This window comes from Populus trichocarpa, chromosome 9 (assembly GCF_000002775.5).
Source record: "Populus trichocarpa isolate Nisqually-1 chromosome 9, P.trichocarpa_v4.1, whole genome shotgun sequence".
Lineage (NCBI taxonomy): Eukaryota > Viridiplantae > Streptophyta > Magnoliopsida > Malpighiales > Salicaceae > Populus > Populus trichocarpa.
In genome coordinates this window covers 9,273,428-9,294,137 of record NC_037293.2, presented here as the reverse complement: position 1 = coordinate 9,294,137, position 20,710 = coordinate 9,273,428, and the positions used below count along the sequence as shown (strand labels likewise).

The 20,710-nt window shown below is 35.3% G+C and overlaps 2 protein-coding genes and 1 non-coding gene across 3 annotated transcripts; all 3 read left to right on the top strand.

Moving 5' to 3' along the window:
• The first annotated feature begins 10,097 nt into the window (after positions 1–10,097).
• LOC7490005 (myb family transcription factor EFM) lies at positions 10,098–12,630 on the top strand. The gene is made up of 5 exons (XM_002313053.4): positions 10,098–10,528; positions 10,783–11,033; positions 11,155–11,524; positions 11,859–11,935; positions 12,101–12,630. Exons 1-5 carry the CDS (start codon positions 10,294–10,296, stop codon positions 12,386–12,388), a joined length of 1,221 nt encoding a protein of 406 aa, XP_002313089.2. The 5' UTR covers positions 10,098–10,293; the 3' UTR covers positions 12,389–12,630.
• A 2,836-nt stretch (positions 12,631–15,466) lies between these two features.
• On the top strand, positions 15,467–18,453 carry LOC7490006 (la-related protein 6C). Its single transcript, XM_002313054.4, has 10 exons — positions 15,467–15,957; positions 16,401–16,482; positions 16,572–16,666; positions 16,776–16,847; positions 16,944–17,023; positions 17,120–17,198; positions 17,291–17,338; positions 17,424–17,492; positions 17,577–17,705; positions 17,888–18,453. The coding sequence occupies exons 1-10, from the start codon at positions 15,604–15,606 to the stop codon at positions 18,137–18,139; spliced, it is 1,260 nt and encodes a 419-aa protein (XP_002313090.4). The 5' UTR covers positions 15,467–15,603; the 3' UTR covers positions 18,140–18,453.
• Positions 18,454–18,659: 206 nt separating this feature from the next.
• On the top strand, positions 18,660–18,733 carry TRNAI-AAU (transfer RNA isoleucine (anticodon AAU)). The gene has a single exon. It is a non-coding gene; the product is annotated as a tRNA-Ile (tRNA).
• The last annotated feature ends 1,977 nt before the right edge of the window (positions 18,734–20,710 follow it).

The window sequence follows — 20,710 nt, the reverse complement described above, 5'->3', positions numbered from 1 at the left end:
TTACCTCCTCTACTTGATTTGCTTTTTATACGCGGTTTTTTCTTAGAATTGCACAAAGTAGAAGTGGAATTATAAGTTGTGGCCACATGGAAAAATAAGTTTGTCATGCAATGTGGCCTTACTAGGACCATAAGGTCGAGGAAACTTTCACATCATGTTTGATCTCTTGCAACATGATTTGTTTATCAAACATGTGGTATGTTCCTTTGTCCTCCGTGCCATCAAACTGGTGGGTATAAGGCGCTAGCCAGAATGTTGGATAGCTCATGAGTTGTAATAGTCTGGCATGACATATCAATCCTCGTATTGTGACCTTGTGTGATGGAACTTGAATGCTATTAATTGTTTTTAATGCCAAAAAAGAATGCTGAGTTCATCAGATGAAGTGTTGCTGCCATGGTGCAAATATTCGAAGGTTTCCTGCAGGAAATTTTACATGGAAGAATGTTGAAAAGTTTTTAGATTAAAAATGTCTTCTGCTGAATCAAGCTTGACGATCTCCTTGTCAATCAACACCCCACCCCTAATCTCTGCATAAATGTTTTGATATTTGCCTTAAAATAGTCACATTCTCTGAGTGGCAGTTATTTCTTATGGGTCTTTTGAATTTAGAGGCTTATCATCTGTCTGATGTACACAAAAAACCGCGATAGCGTTAAATGACATGTTTCTTTTACGTTGGACCCATCATTGCTTAAAGGTATCATTTTGCATGACTGACTTGGAATTTTCTTCCTCCAAAACGTGTTTGATAGCCAAGGAATAAAGCATAAACAAAACTCATTGATTAAAGGTCGCCACCTTGAGGACCGGTTACACTAAAGATATCAACCTGTGACCTCGAATCTTTTTTTCTTCTGTGAAGCACTGTATCTTGAAAGAGTTAAAATGCAAAGTCTGCACTGCGTCTTTCAATTCAAGAATACAGGATCAGGAATGTTTGCTCCGTGGAGAACCTGCGAAAAAGGTTCCCACTAGTGGATGGTGTGAAAAGAAAGCATTTGTCACGTCTTCAAGTCACTTGTGCATCATTGTGAGAACTTTTGCCAATGAGAAAATGCTGTTGTTCACGTGAAATCATGTGAGCCCCAGGGTCTTGTCTTGACTGATTATCCATTTGAAAGTGGAATCCTGTGGTCTCTCTTGTGCTTCTGCTTGGGGGGGGGGGGGGGGGGGGGGGTGTAAATGGCTAAATGCTGTCTTGAATCTTGATTTCTATATTGCTACAATTGTATTGTTTTCTGGAATGGTGGGCATGGACCGATTTCTCAATTGCCATTTTCCTCTTTGGACCAATACTTTGACAACATGTTTTCACACTAATTATATTTCTTGTTTCCTTGGTTCTTCTGATGATATGGCAGCAAACTTACATGGCTCGCGTGTCACACATGTTAGTGGAAGCTGAGATTCACCACCTCCCATAGCATCCACTCTTTTGGAAAAGACATGGAAACAAATTTGATGTGATCAAAATCATAAAATATAACAGTTAGTAATAATTTTTTGTGTATTGAGAGGATTCTGTTGGCGTTAGTGCACAGGGAAATAAAAGGCCGAGAATGACAGAGAGGATTCTGCGTTCCTTGTGAAAAGCTAGGTTCCAAATTGTAAATTTGATAAAGAGGCAGAAATGGAAGAGGGGAGAGGGGGGGTTTTGACGAATAAGCTCAAAATAGAAGGGCAAAGGGACAGAAGTTTATTACAAACATGTTGTGTTAAGAGTATATTATTTTAAAAAATAATTAATAAAAAAAGACAGTGGAGATAAAAACAATAGAGAGAATCTATCAGGATGGACCCGCTAATATTCGATTCGTTCAAAGCACCGCCGTTCTTATGTGGCGAGCCGATTCCCTTCTCCTCTCTCCACCTCATAACACATATCTATCTACCCACTACGCGCTTGCCCCGACAGTGTTCCCCGTTCTTGCCACCCGCTTTGCTTTTTTTCTTCTTTCCCCTACTATTTCTCTCTCTACCCACCAATTTTGTCAACTTCTACTCTCTCTTTTCTCTCTCTCTCCCATTTACGGCCAACTAGCAAGTAGGGTTTTCATGGAATTCGTTTAGATCATCATCATCACCAGTTCCTCTTTTGAACAATATCATAACTAGTTCTTCGTTGTTTGGAGGACAAGCCTGCACCTGATTTGACTTTAGGCTCAATTGGAGTCTAGGAGTACTCCAAGAGGCTGTTATCACAATAGAGATAAATGGTTTCGCAACTATTTCTATTTGAATTAAGAACCTGAGCGCAGTTTGGCATCTAGCCTGGCGCGGTCTAGTGGTTTTATTTTTATTTTTTGAATCTGTCTATAGTAATTTATACACTAGTTGGTGTCCTATGGATGTATCATAATTAAGATAGTTTTTTTAAAAAAGAAATAACAACTCAAGAATATATACTTGACTAATCACACAATTTGAGATGTGATGCTTTAGAGAAACAACGCCATTAATTCGAGTGTTGTGGGGGTGGTTTCTCATATCATTTCAAAACTCTAATTGAATGCAGTTGTAAAGCAATTGAAACGATTGTGACCATGCTGCCTCCTCTCTTATCTCTATCGATGTTTACGTCATAATTTAGTTTGGGAATCGGCAAGTGGCCCTTTTTCTTTCTTCTCTCTGGTCCTCTCATGGACGTGATTGTAACTCTAGGCATAGGACTTGATCATTACACTGTGCAAGATGCGCATGGAGTGAGTATGGGAGGGGACTGTGGCATTCAACTCATTGTTCATCTTTCTTTCTTTTCTAATAAATGTGTCAGATCAATATTTTCTCTTTAGATCGAGTAACACGACCAAATAAATATCTTGACAGATTAGTATAATTAAACAAATAGCACGGTACTTAATGTGTTAATATAATCCATATATTGTGTTAGTAATTAATTCAATGAGTAACATTTTTCTCAATAGCTCGCGCAACCAGTTAAATACATGTAAAAAAACCATTGACTGATATGTTTTCTTAACTAACTTTTCGATCCATTAATTAATTATATTTTCTTAATTAACTTTTCAATCGTGTTGGTCTCCCATTCTTTTTCTTCATCGTTGCTTAATTTAAAAAACTTCAAATCCAGGCACATGCCAAAGAAGAATCGATCAACAAACCTTGTCCAAGTAAAATCATCCTCGTCAATGGACATCATTCAATTGGAGCCCAAGCTAATCTCGTATGGTGGATGGTAAGAACAGTTTCAACTGGCTGGGGAACCAACCAATAACCAGGCTTTGTTTGTTATCCAAATAATGATAAACCTTGGGAAAATTGCAAAGGGGCATTCTCAAAGAGTTTAAATATTAGGGTAAGATGTCAAAAAAGGGATGGGTAAAAATGATGGTGTTAGGGCATGGGGCCAGGAAGAAGTGGAGTTCTTTCAAGGACCGAGCATGAACAAACAATAATGCTACTCAACTCCTGAGAGCAGACAAGGACACCGAAACCCTAAATGACGAGAAGAGCCTCCCAAAAGAAATAACAAAAAGATGTTAAAACTGTACACCTCCATTATTTAAAAAGATTCCGTCTTGACAAGGGCAACGAGAGAATACCAAGAAAGAAGATACCCTAATAACTCAGGAAAGAAGGGGTCACAAAAATGCCATGAACACGAGCAATTAATTGTCATCACGTGAAAGATGCTTTTTGAGGGCGATAAGGATATCGTGTGTGTCCTGTTCGAAAGCCCCTTATATAAGGTATCTTGATTCGCTGTTTCTCTGGATTCAATGCAATTTGGTTTGTGACTTTCTTGAAAACGAAAGGGAATTGCCCCATTCACTGAATCTAGCCCACGACTAATTAAGCTCCTTGCTATGACATTCATGGTTGTTTCTCTAGCTAGATCACGCCATCAAATATTGCATGCATGATATTAATTTACACAGTATAATCTGCAACGCTAGCTGTCTATTTTTTTCACCTGGTAATTAGAAAACTACGGATGCCCTTCTGGTCAGGAAGTTAAACCCAAAATGTAACAACTGGGAATAAGAAATACAGATCTGGACAGATTTAATCGTGCTCCGAGTGTGGATTTCGTGCATGGTAATTAAAGGAACCTTTACAGTCAATTTTGGTCCTTCTTTTACTTTTGCGTCGACTTGCATCATCATCGAAATGATGATTCCTCTTTTTAAGAGTTGTCTCGCTGCAAATTAATTCGGTAATTACAGTGTTTTGCTCGTGTCATTTATTGAACAAATACTAGTTTTTTCCCTCGAAGATCAATCAACTTATAATATATTCAATAGTATTTGATTAACCACAAATCAATATCAATATTAATGTTTGCGTTTAGTATCTTGATTAAGCCTCATGATCTGCTCCGGATTCAATAACAAGCTGCCCCAATCATTTTTTGAGCTGAAAATTTTACCATTATGATGCTCTGGTGAAAATGATTGAACATTTTCGTCGCATGCAAATACCATACTTAATTGCCTCGACAGAAAACATTAAGCGCCCCATAATACTCCTCACCAAACCTGCTTCTCTCATCAACATCTCTGGTCTCATCTGACCTAGAACTCGAATTAAAGATGTATTTATTTTTGTTTTATGACTTTCATGGGCATATATATAATCTATGAGAATGGGGTGCGGAGTCCTCGGTTGCATTTATATTCCTTTTTTAAATTCGAGGCAGAGAAGGTGGGTGGGTGGGTGTTTCAATTTTATTTTTCCTTCTGATCTTTATTATGGTGGTGGATAAGTATGAACACTTTTGAAAGTTACAGATACCATTTCTTGGATTCCTGAGGGGATCCTCTAGAATAAGATGATGCCTTGGCCTGGCCTGGCCTGGCCATCGAATATATTAAAAATTGCTAGGCAGCTCACATGGTCAAGCTACCTCATCTCCTTCTCATTCCTCCCTTTCTCAATAGTAAATTCCACACTTCCACTTTTGTTAAGCCATCTTTTCTTGAAATGACCAAACTTTTTTTTTCTTCTTTTCTTTTCTTGGGGTTCAAAGACTCTGGATCCCTTGTGACCTGGCTCTTCAATGCAATGCCATCATTACCTTTCATTAGAGGCAGAATTAAGAGAACCTTGTTCCCTTTGACCTCTATTGGAGAAGAATATTAAACCCTACCGCACAATAGACGAGAGGCACGTTTCATTAATTTGACTATAATGGCCTTAATTGCTGCTGTTTTCAACATGAATAAATGAATGTTTGTTTCTTCTTCCATCTTGTTTTTTAAAATAATTTTTAAATTTATTTTTTTTATTTTTAAGTATTTTTATATAATTTTGATAATCTAATATTAAAAAAATTATTTCGATCAATTTTCAATTTAAAAACATTTTTAAACAATACTATTCAACGCAATATGGGTAAATTTAATGGATTTTTTTTTATTATTATCAGTCAATTTAAATTTTTTAATGGCCACAATATCTTGCACTTGGCCTCCATGCATCAAAAGTCCTTCTGCCCGTTGAATTTTTATGGATCAGTCATTTATAAGTAGATTCGTACATATATTGTTTGAAAAATCACTTGCAGATTTTTCCCTTTGAAAGACAAGTCACTTAGAGATGTAGCTAATTTATTGTATTTCTCGTGTTTCGTTATGGTTTTCTTTTAATTGTTTCAGCATGTACGTATAACCATACAAAACGGCAACTAAAATGATATTTTTATGTTTTATATATCAAAGACGACACCGTTTCCATGCATATAGAAATGAAAATTGACACTTGCAATAACAAAGTCTTTAATTAATTACATAAAAAAATGTTTCTTGCTAATCAGGTTGAATATATATATCTCTCACGAGTCACGATAACCAGTTCGAACCCGATTAGTCCTTAACTTTTAGAATTGTTTTTAATTTTTTTTAATTTACTATTTAATTTTTTTTTGAATGAAACTTCAAAAGAGGGTTTCATCCATTGACAAAATAAATCTTGGACGTTATAGAAGTATGTTCTACCCTTGTTTTCTTGCCATCTACGAGATTACTGTTTATAATATATATAATCGACTATATATTATATAAAAAAAGAGAGTATGATCTGCCTTTTAAAAGACAAGTGTATCATGATTTTACAGATCTAGGAGTGAGATTTCTTTATCTACCGGAAGCCTTAATGGAAGGATTGCACTGCAAGGAAAAAATTAAATTGAATTTTACGAGGGATCAAAATTAGAGATTTTTAAAGTTATATGAAGGCTACATTCTTTTTTAAGTGAAAGTTCCAAAATAAATAAAAAAATAAAGGCAGATTTTTCTTTAAAAAAAAGGAATCTATCCCATAAATTATTAAATTATTCAAATCACTGGCTCTGTTGGGTCCTACTTGAAATTAAATTGAACACGAATAATAGGAAAAATAATCTGACATTAAATCTTGTTTGCATCTTAATTAGCTTGAATACGAGGGAGTGAAGAACACATCTAAATCACGTAAGCTCAAGATTCGTACGTGGGATTTACTCACTGTTATTGATTTATAATTAACAAAAGGGTATAACGATAATTTAAATAAAAACAAAGAGTGTTTTATTACAAGCATTCGACTTTTAATCGGTGAAACAGTTCAATACTGAACGTTGAAGATAGAATTAAAAAAAAAAAAAAGTCTTGCAAGATAAGAAGAAGCAATTCTACAAAACGGATAGTGGTTCCCACAGTAATTAAAGAATTAATTAAAGTGATTGACAGGTTTGATCTTGATGGATAGAGAGATTCTTAATTCTATGGAAGAAAAATGTGGGAATCTAGTGGCTGTAAGAAGCTTGTCCTTTTTTCCTTTTCTCCAAACATATTTACATATGTTTCCAACTGAAAAATCTGGCAAAATCAAGAACTGGACCCACACCCATCATCCTCAAGATTCCTTATCTCTAAGCTTAACCCCATGTTAAGAACTTGACAAGACTACAATACTGGTCTTGAGGTGTGTTCGATACGGTCTTTTACGTGTAATGTCGTGTCCCTTTCTTGGAAGGGAATCTATCTAATCTACCCAACTCTTCTTTTTTAATTCAAACCCCAAGTTGCCCAATGACCAATGATAAATATTAATTTGTAAAATGTATTTCTCTAGAACATGTCATAAAAGATTGAGGTATAAGTAAATAGGTATAAATAAATGCAACACCAACCTTCTAATGCGAAACCCAGATTCGTTATCTAGGAAAGGAAAAAAAAAAACCCAGATTCCATAGACGGCCGTGCTTGGACCGTTGAGCAGAGATGGCTATGAAATTGGGTTTTGGAATCAACAAAGGAACCTTTTTTTTTTGTTTTCTCCTCTCCTAATCCACCAGTAAAGCTATGGAATGAAAAGGCAGTGATTTCTCCTTAAAAACGTAGAAGAATCTTGCAAATTCCAATAGCAAGTAAACAACCCCCACTAACATGTACCTGTGCAAGGGAGTAAAAGCACAAAAGAAGGTGATTAAGATATAGAATTTGCTTCGATATTCTATCTCAGTGGCCTGTTAGTGTTCCCTTCAAGGAAATGAATGATTCTTGACCTCCACCACAAAGAAACATGGAAAAAAGGGTTCATGTATTAATTTATATATAACAGTACTGCTCCCTTGCTTGACCGCGGAGCCTGGCAGGTCAATTTAGCAGATTCAAGATATTTTACTGGGCCAATTCAACAAAGTTTAGACTGACTTTTGGGGGGGAAAGTGAAGCATTTTCGCTTTCTTCTTTTTTTTTTATACAAGAGAAAAATGACCTAGTTTTAGCGCGTTTTATAGCTGTAGTAAAGTTAATAGCAAACTCGCCATCGGTGATCCAATGCTTTTGGGCGATGCCTTCGAGCATTGGTTTTGCACCCTTTTTAATTTTTTTTATAAAAAGTTCTTGCTTCCGAGGAGCTCAAAGGCTACCCTAGGCTTGCCTTGAAGATTAGTTCTTCTTGAACAGTGTCTTGATGTTGATTAGCTGAATTAATTTGCGCATGGTATATTATTCACTTTATACATAAAGCTATATTTAGATCCATTATAGTTGTTTCGTGAGATTAAAAAAAAGTATTGCATGCAGTGATGGTGTGCTGGGCTGGTGGCTAGCAATTGATTTGACCAACCAAGTAAACTCGGAGGAAACAGAAAATTTATGAGAATTTATAACCATGTAATTATTAATTAAATCAAATCTGTCCCAAAAAAGAAAAAGATAGTGAGTGACTGCTGTGTCGTCTTTGAAAGATTGAAGGGCTGAAATAAAATATTGCCAGGAAAAACGACTTCTCGACGAGTGGGTGGGAAATGGCAGTGCTTTTTCCACCGTCACCTTCAAGCCACGCAAACACAACCCTTGAGAAATCTAGAAAGCCAATAGAATAGAAAAACATTTTCTTGTTGTGGAATAAAGTAAAAGGGAAAGCTAAAATGTACTCGCTGTACGATACAAAGGAGATTCCCAGTCTGTACTGCTCGTCGATTTAATCTGAGTTTTGAGTTGAAACGCCACCGTGTGAGGTCACCCTGCCTGGGGCGGCTGTGACTTTCTTAAGAATAAAAGATAAAATCTCATACATATTATTCATTTTTACCCCTCGAGGCTTGACGGGGTTAAACCGTAACATCGACGTGTAAATACATAAATCATATTAGTTACATAGAAATATCGCGAGTTTTATTTATGTTTATAATTTATTTTCTCATGAGTATCATTAATCAAATAATGCCTCACAAATGAGAAGAAAAACTCATTATATGGTATCAATACCATTAATAATTATTTGAAAATAGTCATATATGGTAGAAAATAGTCATATTATTCCATACTTTATTATTTGAAAAGACCTTCACTACATCTAAGTTGAGTCCACAATCCTGATGCAGTGGTTCTAAATTTGTTTGGACTGCTTTTTTATTTTATTTAACTTTTCATGCAAGCAAGACAATCCGTTATTAAATCTTATACCGGAGGGCTACATGCTCTATAAAATAGATTTTTATCGTGCACTAAATTGTCAATTCAGTAGTTCCAACTGCCCATACGTTTGGAATCGCGGGGAAAAAAAAGAAATGTAAAATTGGGTGTGTTGCAGTTGTATTTTAAAGTGTAAAATATATTAAAAAAATGTTTTTTTTATTTTTTAAAATTTTATTTTTGAGGTCAACGCATCAAAACAATCTTTTTAAAAAAATAGGTTCGCTTTCAAAAAAAATTAATTTTTTTGAAAAGACGGATATAACCGCGTTTCCAAACGCTCACTAATTTATGTTTAGTCGGTAATTATTGTATTTTAAGATGTTTTTTTATTTAAAAATATATTAAAATAATATATATTTATATTTAATTTATATTTAATATCAGTAGATTAAGATGATAAAAAATTTAATTTTTAAGTGAAAAATAAATAAATTTTAGAGAAGCAATATATAATTTTGAAATGAAGAGAGATATTGCTGTTATTTTTCTAAGAAAGGAAACGGGAAAACAAGATAAGAACTCATACCGGAGCACGTGATTTTGCTCTGGAGGAGAGGAACCAGCCTCTTTGACATGACTATTTTAGGAAGAATAAATCAGTTTGTTACAAAATAATAAACTTACTGTAATTTCCTTTCTTTTCTTTAAAAAAAAATAGTATATTCGATGTATTATAATTAACCATTCCCTCCCCCTTTCCCTGTCCAGATCTTGACAACTTAAGCCAAAAGAAAAGGCAAATTAACAGAGAATCTCTCACAAAACATGCTTACTTAAACATGATCAACTGTTTGATTAGTGAATGAAATGAAAGGCAATTAAGAGATCTAAATTTATTAAAAGTCTTGAGAAAAAGAAAGGGCTTTAGGGGGTTTCTACTTTGTATTATTTATCTGGTCCCTTTACTATCAATCTTGGTATCTATACCCCTCAATCCCTTGATCTTCTCAACCACTGGGTTCTTCCACCGAAACATCAGATAAAGTGATAGAACTAAAGTGGATTAAATGGAAAAATTGGGGGACCAAATAAAGGGGAGTTTCGGTGAGGTAAAATAGTTTTAGAAATAAATAAAATAAGATAAATAGATAAAATATGCGGAGAAACGAGAGTGAATTTAAAATGCTAAACACAAAAAACGCACAAACAGAATCTTTGGGGTTTTCTTTTCATTTCTTCTAGTCTTCTCTCTGTATTTGACAAAATAACCCTTCAGAATCCAAGACAACAACACTTCTTCTTCTCCCCTCTCTCTCTCTCTCTATATATGTGCAGATCTCTCCATCTCTCCTCCTTCTCTTATTAGTTTCAGAGATTTATCAAAACATCATCATCAAGTTTTAATCTTTTTTTTAGAGAAAAAATGGGTTCGCTTTCATCTGAATTGAGCTTGGATTTTGCCAGGCCTTCAACAGCAAAAGCATTGCCTTTTTTGCCTAAAACGATAGCCGATTTTCTCAAGGAGGTTTCGGTGATCGGTGATTCTGCTGTGAAGGTTTTGAAAGTGGATGGTTTTATTAAAGATTTAGAAGAGGAAAAGAGAAAGATCGATGCTTTTAAACGAGAGTTACCTCTTTGCATGCTCCTTTTGAATGATGGTTGGTTTGTGCAATTTTTTTAAACGTTTCTGATTTGTTCTGTTAGCTTTTCGAAACATGTTTTAATGGATTTGATGGGTTTTATTTTTTTTTGTGGGTTTTGATTAATGGGGTGCTTTGGATTTTCAGTTTCAAGAGTTTTATCTATGGAAAAAATCTCAAAATGTCTTTGGTTTTTCATGATTTTTGACCGATGGTTATTTATTTATTTATGGGATGCTCATTTTTCTTACTGTTATTTTTTCTTGTTGCAGCAATTCAAGTTTTGAGGGAGGAGCTAATGCAACGTGGAGCGTCAAAAAATCAACAACCAGTATTAGAAGAATTCATTCCATTGAAGAAAAATATTGATGATCATCATGAAAATGATGGTTTAATTGAGGAGAAAGACTCTAAAGACAAGAAAAACTGGATGAGTTCTGTTCAATTATGGAATGCTGATGATCATCATCCCTCTACTGATTACTTGTTTGATCCAAAACAAAATCTCAAATTAGAATCTAAGGTATAACAATAATAACCACGATTGAAGTTCATGTGATTCGTTTCTAACTGGAGTCTTAAAAGAAGAGAAAAAAGTTGGAATTGATTTGTTTATATGTTTCTTTCTTCTTTTTTTTCTTTAGACAAATAAGAAAGGAAATCAGTATGGAAACGAGGATGCATTCCAGGCTGGTATAGGCAGGACTGCAGCACGAACGTTTATGCCATTTAAAGCCTGCTCTGGTTTATCAAGCAAGGAGGAGAAATTGCCAGTTCCTTCTCTTTCTCTTTCAACTCCTGGGATTAAGAGCTTAAAAGAGGAATCCAACTCGACAGGTTCAAGAAGCAGCTGTAGTAGATCAGTCTCCACTATTTCTGGCCCTAATTCAGATTCAAATTTACGAAATGGACCTCAATCCCAGCAGCAGACTGCTAGGAAGCAGAGGAGATGCTGGTCACCAGAGCTGCACCGCCGGTTTGTCAATGCTTTACAGCAACTTGGAGGTTCTCAAGGTTAGTATATGATGGTAGATTTGAATATAGGTCTTTTGGTTTGAGAATCTTGTTAGTGTGGGATTATGTATATTGTTGGATGAAGAATGATAGATGGAATGTGAAGTGATAGTATATGCTTGGCTTGAAAGATGAAAATCATGGATAAGAATTTTAGGTGCAATCATAATTTTGTCTAGAAACATGGGGGATGGGGACGAGAGATCACAAAATGTGTGAACTTGATTTATCTATTGGAAGTTGAAATTAGAAAATTTCATTTATTGCATCGCGTTTTTGCTCATTGATCCATTTTTCTTAAGCATTTAATTTGAATTTGTTGGACATTCTGCAGCCGCTACTCCTAAGCAGATTAGAGAACTTATGCAAGTTGATGGCTTGACTAATGATGAAGTGAAGAGTCATTTGCAAGTGAGTTTTCAATTCTGTCTCCTTCCCATGGTGTATGATTTATAGAAGCACGGGTAAAAGAAAAGAAAATGCTTTATGCATTGAATCGATTTTCTTTTCCTTCATCTCATTGGAAGAGTCATATGAAGTTTTCTCAGTTCTCATGGAACTTTCTTGGCATTGCAGAAATACCGACTTCATACAAGAAGAGTGACACCAGCTACAGCTGCTGCCCCTGCAAACCAATCTGTTGTTGTTTTGGGGGGTTTGTGGATGACCCAAGATCAGTATGGTGACTCCTCAAAGGCTACCAGTTCCCAGTCTGGCTCCCCCCAAGGTCCTCTTCAGCTAGCTGTAAACACCGGAGGGACCTCCACTACAGGAGGTGATAGCATGGAGGATGATGAAGATGCAAAATCTGAGGGCTACAGCTGGAAAAGTCATTCTCACAGATCAGGAAAAGATGATGTATAGAGTTTGTCCACCATGAATTTTGCAGATAAAGTATACATGGGAGGATTATATAATTATAGAAATAATACTAGAAAGATTACAAATTTAAATGAAGGGTTCTTGAGAATGAGTGAGGCTGTTAATTTTTGCAGGAGTAGCTTTCTTTCTGTCCTTAAATTGAGTTTCTGTATCCAGTCGGAATGCGTATAAACTTCTAAGACACCCTTTGTGTTCATGGAATAGACAAGACCTTTTTCATATCATCGATGTTTCGTAATATCATTGTTTAGAACTTGTGTTTGATTAAGCTTTTCCAGCAAATATAAGGTTTTGGAATAAATATTGGTAGAGATTATCGTTCCACAGTTTCTTTTTGCTAGCTAGGTTTGAAGCTTAGGTGGAATTAGCACATGCTACTGTCCACTTTGAACTTCATTCAATGGAAATGGACCTGCTTCTCGTTGACCTATCGATGCCTATGTTAAGTACTCTCTCTATTGTTTGAAAATCTTGAAGGTAGAACTCTCATGTGGAAAACCATAATAGATCCTCAATCTGGTTGCCTGAAAGACCAGGTGGAGTAAAATAAATCTTGAAGTAATGCAGCCAAAAATGTTCACCCAGAATAATCGTTGGATTCCAAGTCTTCTGTAATTTTTGCCTGTCCCCTGAGGTACTTGAGCAGGAAGTCAGGAATATTTCATTTCAATGTTGATAGTTCCTCTGGGTTCTTATAAAAAGCTTGACAGAGAATTTTCGAAGGTCTTATCAACCTCAGGCACATTAACTCGGAACTGTTTTTCCCTGTTTGGAAGAGGGATGATATCACTGGAGGCATCCCCCCCCTCCTTTTCCGTTCTAGCTACCCTTCTTCCAGATAAAAATAGCAGAACCAGGATGCCCTGCAAGAAGGGCAGAACCAAAAATGAGATTTATTTTGTTATACACAAGGAAAGGGTGTCAGCTTCTTCACCTTACGTTCTCTGCCGGCCCGGCCATATTAATATCTGGTCACTCACTAAGCTACCCTTTGCTTTTTTGAGATGCCTGGTGTGTTACTTGTATTTGTTAGGATGATATGTTGGGAATTTTTCTGTTCTCCATAGCCATTATTATATTGACCGAGATGAACCTCAACATGCCTCAAAGAAATTATTGTTTCAATGTATGCTAAAATTGCTTTTGTTGATGCTGTTTTGGCTGTACATGATGACAAGACAAGATCAATACTTATCTTAGTGAGAATATTATAGGTTTCTATTCCTTTACTTTCTTGTGATTATGTCCAGGACACTCAATTATTTTGGAATCAGGATTCTTGTTCAAGGAAAAAGATAAGATTGACAAGCAAGCAGTTGACATTATTCTTCCAGTTTTAGTTCACCAACGCACTCATTTTCGCTATGCACACTGTACAAGGTCTGTTTGGGAAGCAAGAGATTTGGCCACCATTGATAATGACTCTAGGCCTAATTGCGGATCACACCTCTGGTAAATACAGGGAAAACAAATCAAGCGTATTTAGGCTGTTCTTTCTTTATTCATTAACTCAAAAAAAAAAAAAAAAATCTATTCTGGGAAATATTTATCATTAGACAAGCAAGTTTAAGCTCTAGAAGCTATAATCAATCTTATCAGTACGTATGATTTTGTAGCAGCTTGACTGAATCATGTGGTCTCCAAACAGCTTCTTGCTCGGTCAATTGTTAAAAACCCTAGATTTTATCCTTTCACCTAACCCAGTTTCCCACTTTTTTTTTTCTTGAGAGAGAGGGGGGAAAGCACAATCAATTGCAAGGCTGATCTGGGTCCATGACAAAAGAGTCACTCTCAGAAACAAAATAATAGAGAGAATCTCATAGACAAGATATAATGAAGGAGCCCACAGAGATAGGTCTACCTTCAATAAGTATAAATTGTTTGGTGAAAGAAGCGAGGGAAAATGATGGAACCACTCATTAAATTCTCACCCTAATAAGGTTAACAAACTTAATTTGTTTTGTTTTTATAAATCAGATTCTTCAAATCAAAGGACTATCCCGTTTCTTCTTTTATAAATTAGACGATATAGAATGGAAGAATGTATGCGGTGGCTATGAACATTAGCTGCCCACATGATAGCTAAAAGATTAATCAATATTTTTATATATATAATTGTTCCTGTAAAATAATAACCATTCCCTGTCGAAGATTTCCTTCAAAGACCAGGCAGAGATGATGATGATTCTTGATAGGTGTGGTATAATTAGGAAACTTCAAAAATGGAGAAAGCTATCAAAAAGGGCAAGCCCCCCCGATAAAAAGTATCCAGCGGAAAGGTTAACCAGCTACTTACTGTTTTAATAAAGGAATTTATGTCTAGGGTTTTTAACAATTGACCAAGCAAGAAGCTGTCTGGAGACCAGTTTATAATTATAATGATGTTTTTGAGAGTAATAGAGATTGTTTTTTAAAGTTATTTTTTATTTGAAAATGTATTAAAATAATATTTTTTAATTTTTAAAATTTATTTTTGATAACGATTCAGAAATATTAAGAAAAATTAATTTAAAGAAAAAAACAAAATTTTAATAAAAAATAAGTTGAAACTAAACACCTAATTATAAATAATTATATTCCATTAAATCTTAAATAGATGATTCAAATCTAAATTACATTCACAGATATTTTTATTTATTTTTTATTGTTATATTTGAATTTCTAACTGGGATGATAACACTGGAAGCTCACCACTTGATCCAACACAATGGAAGGTAAACGGGACGCTTATCCAAATATTCTAGGCCGGGCCTTAAGCCCCAACGCCAATTCTAGATAACCGAAAACGCTGGATAGCGCATCGTTTTGGGCCTGGACCTTTACCCTTGTGGACAATCATGGGCCGAATTGTGCAACGACAACAAAAATGTATCACACAGAAGCAGTGTTTTAGGAAAATGTTAGGAGAGAGAGGGAGAGTAGTGGTAAGAATGATCCATGTGGTAATTTCTCAGATGAGCAAACTTACGAGCCTCAAAAAATTCTGGTCAAACCCTGAAGCAACGGCTAAGTGTAATAAGAAAATTAGCAACACGCACGCATGGAGCACAGATACCTCTGCTTGGGCGCTAAATGTGGATTCAATATCACGACATTACAGTTGCTCAACTTCAGGAGCAAGTGAGAGAGAACACAAACTACCATACAAAATCAGGGAAAAAAATTGTTTGCTAGAGAGGAAAAGAAAATAAATAGTGATGGCACAGGCACAACCTGAAGAAGAAATGTCTAAAGAAAAAGAAATGAAAGAAACAACCAGACCCAAAAATGATAGTGGTTCCGTGTCCTTTAAATTCAACGCACAGGCACCTGAGTTTTTGCCAAGATCACATACCGCTGCAACCCAAATGCCTATATCAGGTTATTTTTATCCTTACTTTAATTATCTTGGTGCCACTGCTGCTGGAGGGTCTGACTGGTTCTTTGTTGGGAACCAAGACCACGCTGCCTATTTGATCTCTAATGACCCAAATCTTGCTGCAATGCCTAATGGCCCCACCAAGAATAGCGATGTTCTCACTGACGATCTTCGAAAAAAGATCATCAAACAGGTTCCTTTCTTCCGTTGAAATTCATTTTCTGTCCTACTTTCTGTTGGTTCTCGATTTCATCTCTCGTTATTCTTGTATTGGGGGTTCATGTTTAATTATGTTCATTAGACAATCACATGATTTGGTGCCATTAAGTTTTTTTTTTCTTGAAATAGTGACATCACAAAAAAAAGTATTTTTAAAAGCTTTGTAAAACCTTGGAATGCCAAAATCTTGCTTGGCTTCTAATAATCTTCGTTAAGCTGTTTATTTCTTCTGTTATGTCGATGCCGATTTCTTCCCTTCATCTGGTCTGCTGTTTTGAAATTCATTCATTAACAACGTGTCATGTTTTTGGCACTAGAGTCATTATGCAATTACGTTGAACATCATATGTTCTATTCATAACGAGTCCCAGTTTTGAAATGCTCTAAGAATCTGAGAACTGTTTGGGTCTGAAATAGGTGGAGTACCAATTCAGTGACATGAGTCTTCTTGCTAACGAATCGATGTCGAAACACATTAATAAAGATCCTGAAGGCTATGGTAAGGATCATTGAAGTATTCTCTATGGACCTGTATTTTTCTGCAGTGGTAGCTCGAATTTCTAATCATATGTTTCGGTTGCATTGCAGTGCCAATATCTGTTATTGCTTCAACTAAGAAAATGCGGTCCCTTGTTATCGATAACGATTCGCTTGCTCAAGCACTCAAGTCTTCATCAAAACTTGTAAGTCCTTTCGCTTAAATTGCCTCATCATTTTTTTGTAATTATCAAAAGTTGAATTGTTAAATCTAGAGGGTTCATCTCTCTTTGTTGTTACCTTGATGCTCTAAAGTCCCTGACTGAAGATGGCAAGAAGATCAAACGTAAAATCCCTTTCACTGATAAAGATAGAGAAGAATTGCAGGTAAATCTGCACAGACTCTCTCTGTTGGACACATGATCAGAAAGTATTTTTTACACAGTTTTGCTTGATGCAATACGTTGTTTTTTCTTCCTGCAGTCTCGTATTGTTGTTGTGGAGAATTTGCCAGAAGATCATTCTCATCAAAATGTCCAGAAGATTTTCAGCGTGGTTGGAAGGTCAAGTCTATGAGTTGGACGCTAACATTTCTGTTTCTATTACTCTAGAAAACATCAAGTTTATGACTGTGTGTTAACAACTGCCATTGTAAACAGTGTGAAAACCATCAGAATATGCCATCCTCATGAATCCAATTCTTCCGGGGCTAAAAATGACTTCTTTGTAACCAATAAGGTATTAAACATGAATTGACACATTTTCTTTGCGAACCAGGATAGTGTTAAAAGGAAAATTTTCATGATTCCTTTTCCTTTTATATTCTCTAGCTGCACGCACTTGTGGAACTTGAAACCCGAAAAATAGCTGAGAAAGCGGTATGTTAATGCATATTATGTAAATTTGGTTTTAAATCTCTCTTATTTATGCAATGAAATTGAAAGCTTCTACTAAGTTCAACAGGCTGAAAAGTTGAATGATGAAAGGAACTGGAGGAAAGGCCTTAGAGTAAGGTTGCTGCTTCGATGCTCGGTATGCATAAACTAAGCTATTACTTGCACCATCTTCTGCTCAACAAAAGACTGTAGCTTACTATTTGTCCAAAAAAAATTGCAGCCAAAATCTGTTCTCCCCAGGGGCAGAAGGTCCGAATTTGATATTTGGGACGAGGAAGATTCACCTCATTATGAATCAACTGTCGATACCTTCAAACCAAACAATTCAGAATCCGTCACAGAGAGTCATGTGAGTAACTTCTCTTGTCTAATCAGTCTTATCTTGGCATCTATGTGTGAGCATACATATCTTAAATCCTCAGTCTGCCAGGATCATAGAATTGATCTACCATTTTCCTAGCCATACCAGTTGTCTAATTTAATAACAATAACAATGTTAAATATTAACGCCTTATAAACTTTTTTCCTAAGGCTGAAGATAGTTCAGGAGCATCAAAGAAGGCATGGGCGGCAAAAGGCCATGGCAAGGGCAAAGGCCGTGGTCAAATCAATTGTAGCAGAGGTCTGCTTGCTCCTGTAAAATGTGCCAGCACCCCTCAACGTGAAGCATCTGCTAAACATGCTTCTAAGAGTCCAAGAATGCCTGATGGGACCAAAGGTTTCAATGTGGGTCGAGGCAAGCCATTGATTACTTCAGCTCTGACCAGCTCAATGATGGAATAATGTGCATTTTTCCCCCTTTTGACCAATCGGTCACTACTTTTTTGCTCTTATATTTTGTAGTTTTGAAGAAGCAAGAAATTGGTTTTTGTAGAATCTTTAGTCTGATTTACTCTTTTCAGGCATCACCATGTTTATTAATAATTTGAGGTGTATAGTGTAGCATGGCATTGTCATGTGAAAAATACTGTGGCATGATAGCAGTGTTCTTCTTGAATGCCATTTTAGGTAGGAGTGCTGTTTGAGTTCCCTTTATTCCTAAGTAAACTGTCTGAATAAAGAATTTGAGGGATGCCTTCTCTCCCTCTCTCTGTCAATTTTGTTATGATAATCTCACTCGCTCTATTTCATGCTGTTATGTTTTACTTTACAAGGACATATTACTGAATAAATAGAGAGAAAAAAAATATGGATACAATAATTTTATGCTCTCCATTTGGAGTCCATTTCTAGAGAGAGAGAGAGAAGACAATAAGAAATATAAATAGTAAAAAGAGAAAAAACCTTCCACCTAATACAAGGTGGCCTATTAGCTCAGTTGGTTAGAGCGTCGTGCTAATAACGCGAAGGTCGCAGGTTCGAAACCTGCATGGGCCAGGATTTTTAGTTTTAGTTTCCATTTTTGGAAAAATCTAAAATAAATCCCTAACTATATTTATAGAATTCTCAGTTGAGTCACTAAACCTGTTTTCGATCTCAATTGGGTCTTCATAGGCTTAGAAAATTCTCAATTCATCCATTCAAATAAGTGTACATTTATGCATAAAAATGAATCTATTTCTATAGTGTTTGAAACTATTAAGAATTCAACAAAACTAAAGGGACTCAATTGAGATAAAAAAAAATTGCTTTCAGGACTCAATTGGGATTTTGAGTTTTTCCCCCAATTTTCTATTCCATTTTCATATTTTAGGCTGCCATACGAGTCATTTTACTTAAAACCCAAGTAGACTCTGCCGACAAGAAGAGATCATCATCTTTCTCACGAGAGCTTTAACCAGCGCAAGAGAACATGTCAAGATTATATTGGTCAATAAATTACCACCTCTGCAGTTTCATCCAATGGAAGAAACAATGTTTCTTTCGTTTTCTTGTTCCTGCCATCGTTTTGTCATGAAGGAATTTGGCAGAGTCACACCAAGAATATTATTCAATGAACTGGGTGCAGGTGTACATTTCAACATTAATGTTATCTGTAATAAACTATATATAGTATCTTAATTTTGCTCCTATCAAGTAGTAATAATGAAGAGGATAGAAATAGAGATTTTTAAAAAAATATTTTTTATTTAAAAATATAAAAAATTAACATATTTTTTTACAAAATATCTATACATCAAAATTATTTAAAATTAAAAAAACTAAAATTAAAAAAAAAAAAAAAAAAAAAAGAGTTAAACCACAGTTTCAAACAACACCCAAGTTGACACATGTACTTCCACTCATAAATTAGTAATTTTAAAGCTAGATATTATGAGCATATAGTATCTTAACTTGTCATCTTATCTTTTTTACCAAGTTGACTTGGCCTGGAATTTGCTGTCATATCCTCTATCAATATGAGATCCTAGTCACAGTTTAATTAACTTCAAATAAATAATAATAATAATAATAATAAAAAGAGCACATGTATATATGAATCTTATAAAATAGCTAAGGTTGTTGGAATCAATTAATAGAGATAGGTCGAATTCAAGTGTTTGGAATAAAAAGAATTTCATTATTTTTAATTATTATTATTATCCTTTATCCCTTTCATCTTCCTCAAAACTTTCCTTAAAAACCACAGCAAACAAGACATGACATCAACTTCTCGTTGCACAGTACCATATTTTGTTGAAGAAATCAAAACACGACAAGCAAGATAGATTATAATGACTCCATCAATTCATAATTTCACAAGCACAAATCACGCTTTTGAGATTTTTTTTTTTTTTTTTTTTTTTTTGTATCTAGAAGCAAAGATTCTTCTACTTCTTTCTCAAAATTATAGTGGATGTCTTTGAATTGTAAAAATACTAATAAATCTTAATCCATCACCCCCATGTATCTATATTTTTTCCATAGTTTTGTCTTACTTGATGGGAGTGGGAATTAAATTCTTCAGTTATCGCTTTTTTTGTATACAAGTGAATGATTAGGTCAGTCCCTGGAATTATATGTCACTAACTACAGCATGCGCATGGCATTACTTATATGCTTTTTTTTTTTTAATAATTGTGGGTGGTCGGTTTAACTTACATGTATCTCAATTAATTTCTTGATATTTTAAAATTAATAACCATGTAAACCTTCAACAATCCTGAGATTTATGGTATTTAAATTAGTAATTTTTGAAAAACAAACACGTATCTTTACTAGTTAACTTACAGCAATCTAAAAAGCATTGTATACATGCTCTTGAGCCATCAAGTAGTGGTCCAGCTTGTGCATTGCTCCTGGCAAATCAGATCCTAAGAAAGTGTCTGAGCTGGTGCAGATAAAATTTTCGAAGTTCATGGGCACAGTGATCTTCGTTAGTTATCAGTGAAGCTCAGTGGAGACCCGTGCATGAAACATGTAATCTATGATTAT

Coding starts and splice junctions, on each gene's coding strand:
- LOC7490006 (XM_002313054.4), top strand. CDS start 15,604: ATGGCACAGGCACAACCTGAAGAAGAAATGTCTAAAGAAAAAGAAATG. Junction 16,483..16,571: donor TAAAGATCCTGAAGGCTATG/GTAAGGATCATT, acceptor GTTGCATTGCAG/TGCCAATATCTGTTATTGCT. Junction 16,848..16,943: donor AAGATAGAGAAGAATTGCAG/GTAAATCTGCAC, acceptor TTCTTCCTGCAG/TCTCGTATTGTTGTTGTGGA.
- LOC7490005 (XM_002313053.4), top strand. CDS start 10,294: ATGGGTTCGCTTTCATCTGAATTGAGCTTGGATTTTGCCAGGCCTTCA. Junction 10,529..10,782: donor CATGCTCCTTTTGAATGATG/GTTGGTTTGTGC, acceptor TTCTTGTTGCAG/CAATTCAAGTTTTGAGGGAG. Junction 11,034..11,154: donor ATCTCAAATTAGAATCTAAG/GTATAACAATAA, acceptor TTTTTTCTTTAG/ACAAATAAGAAAGGAAATCA.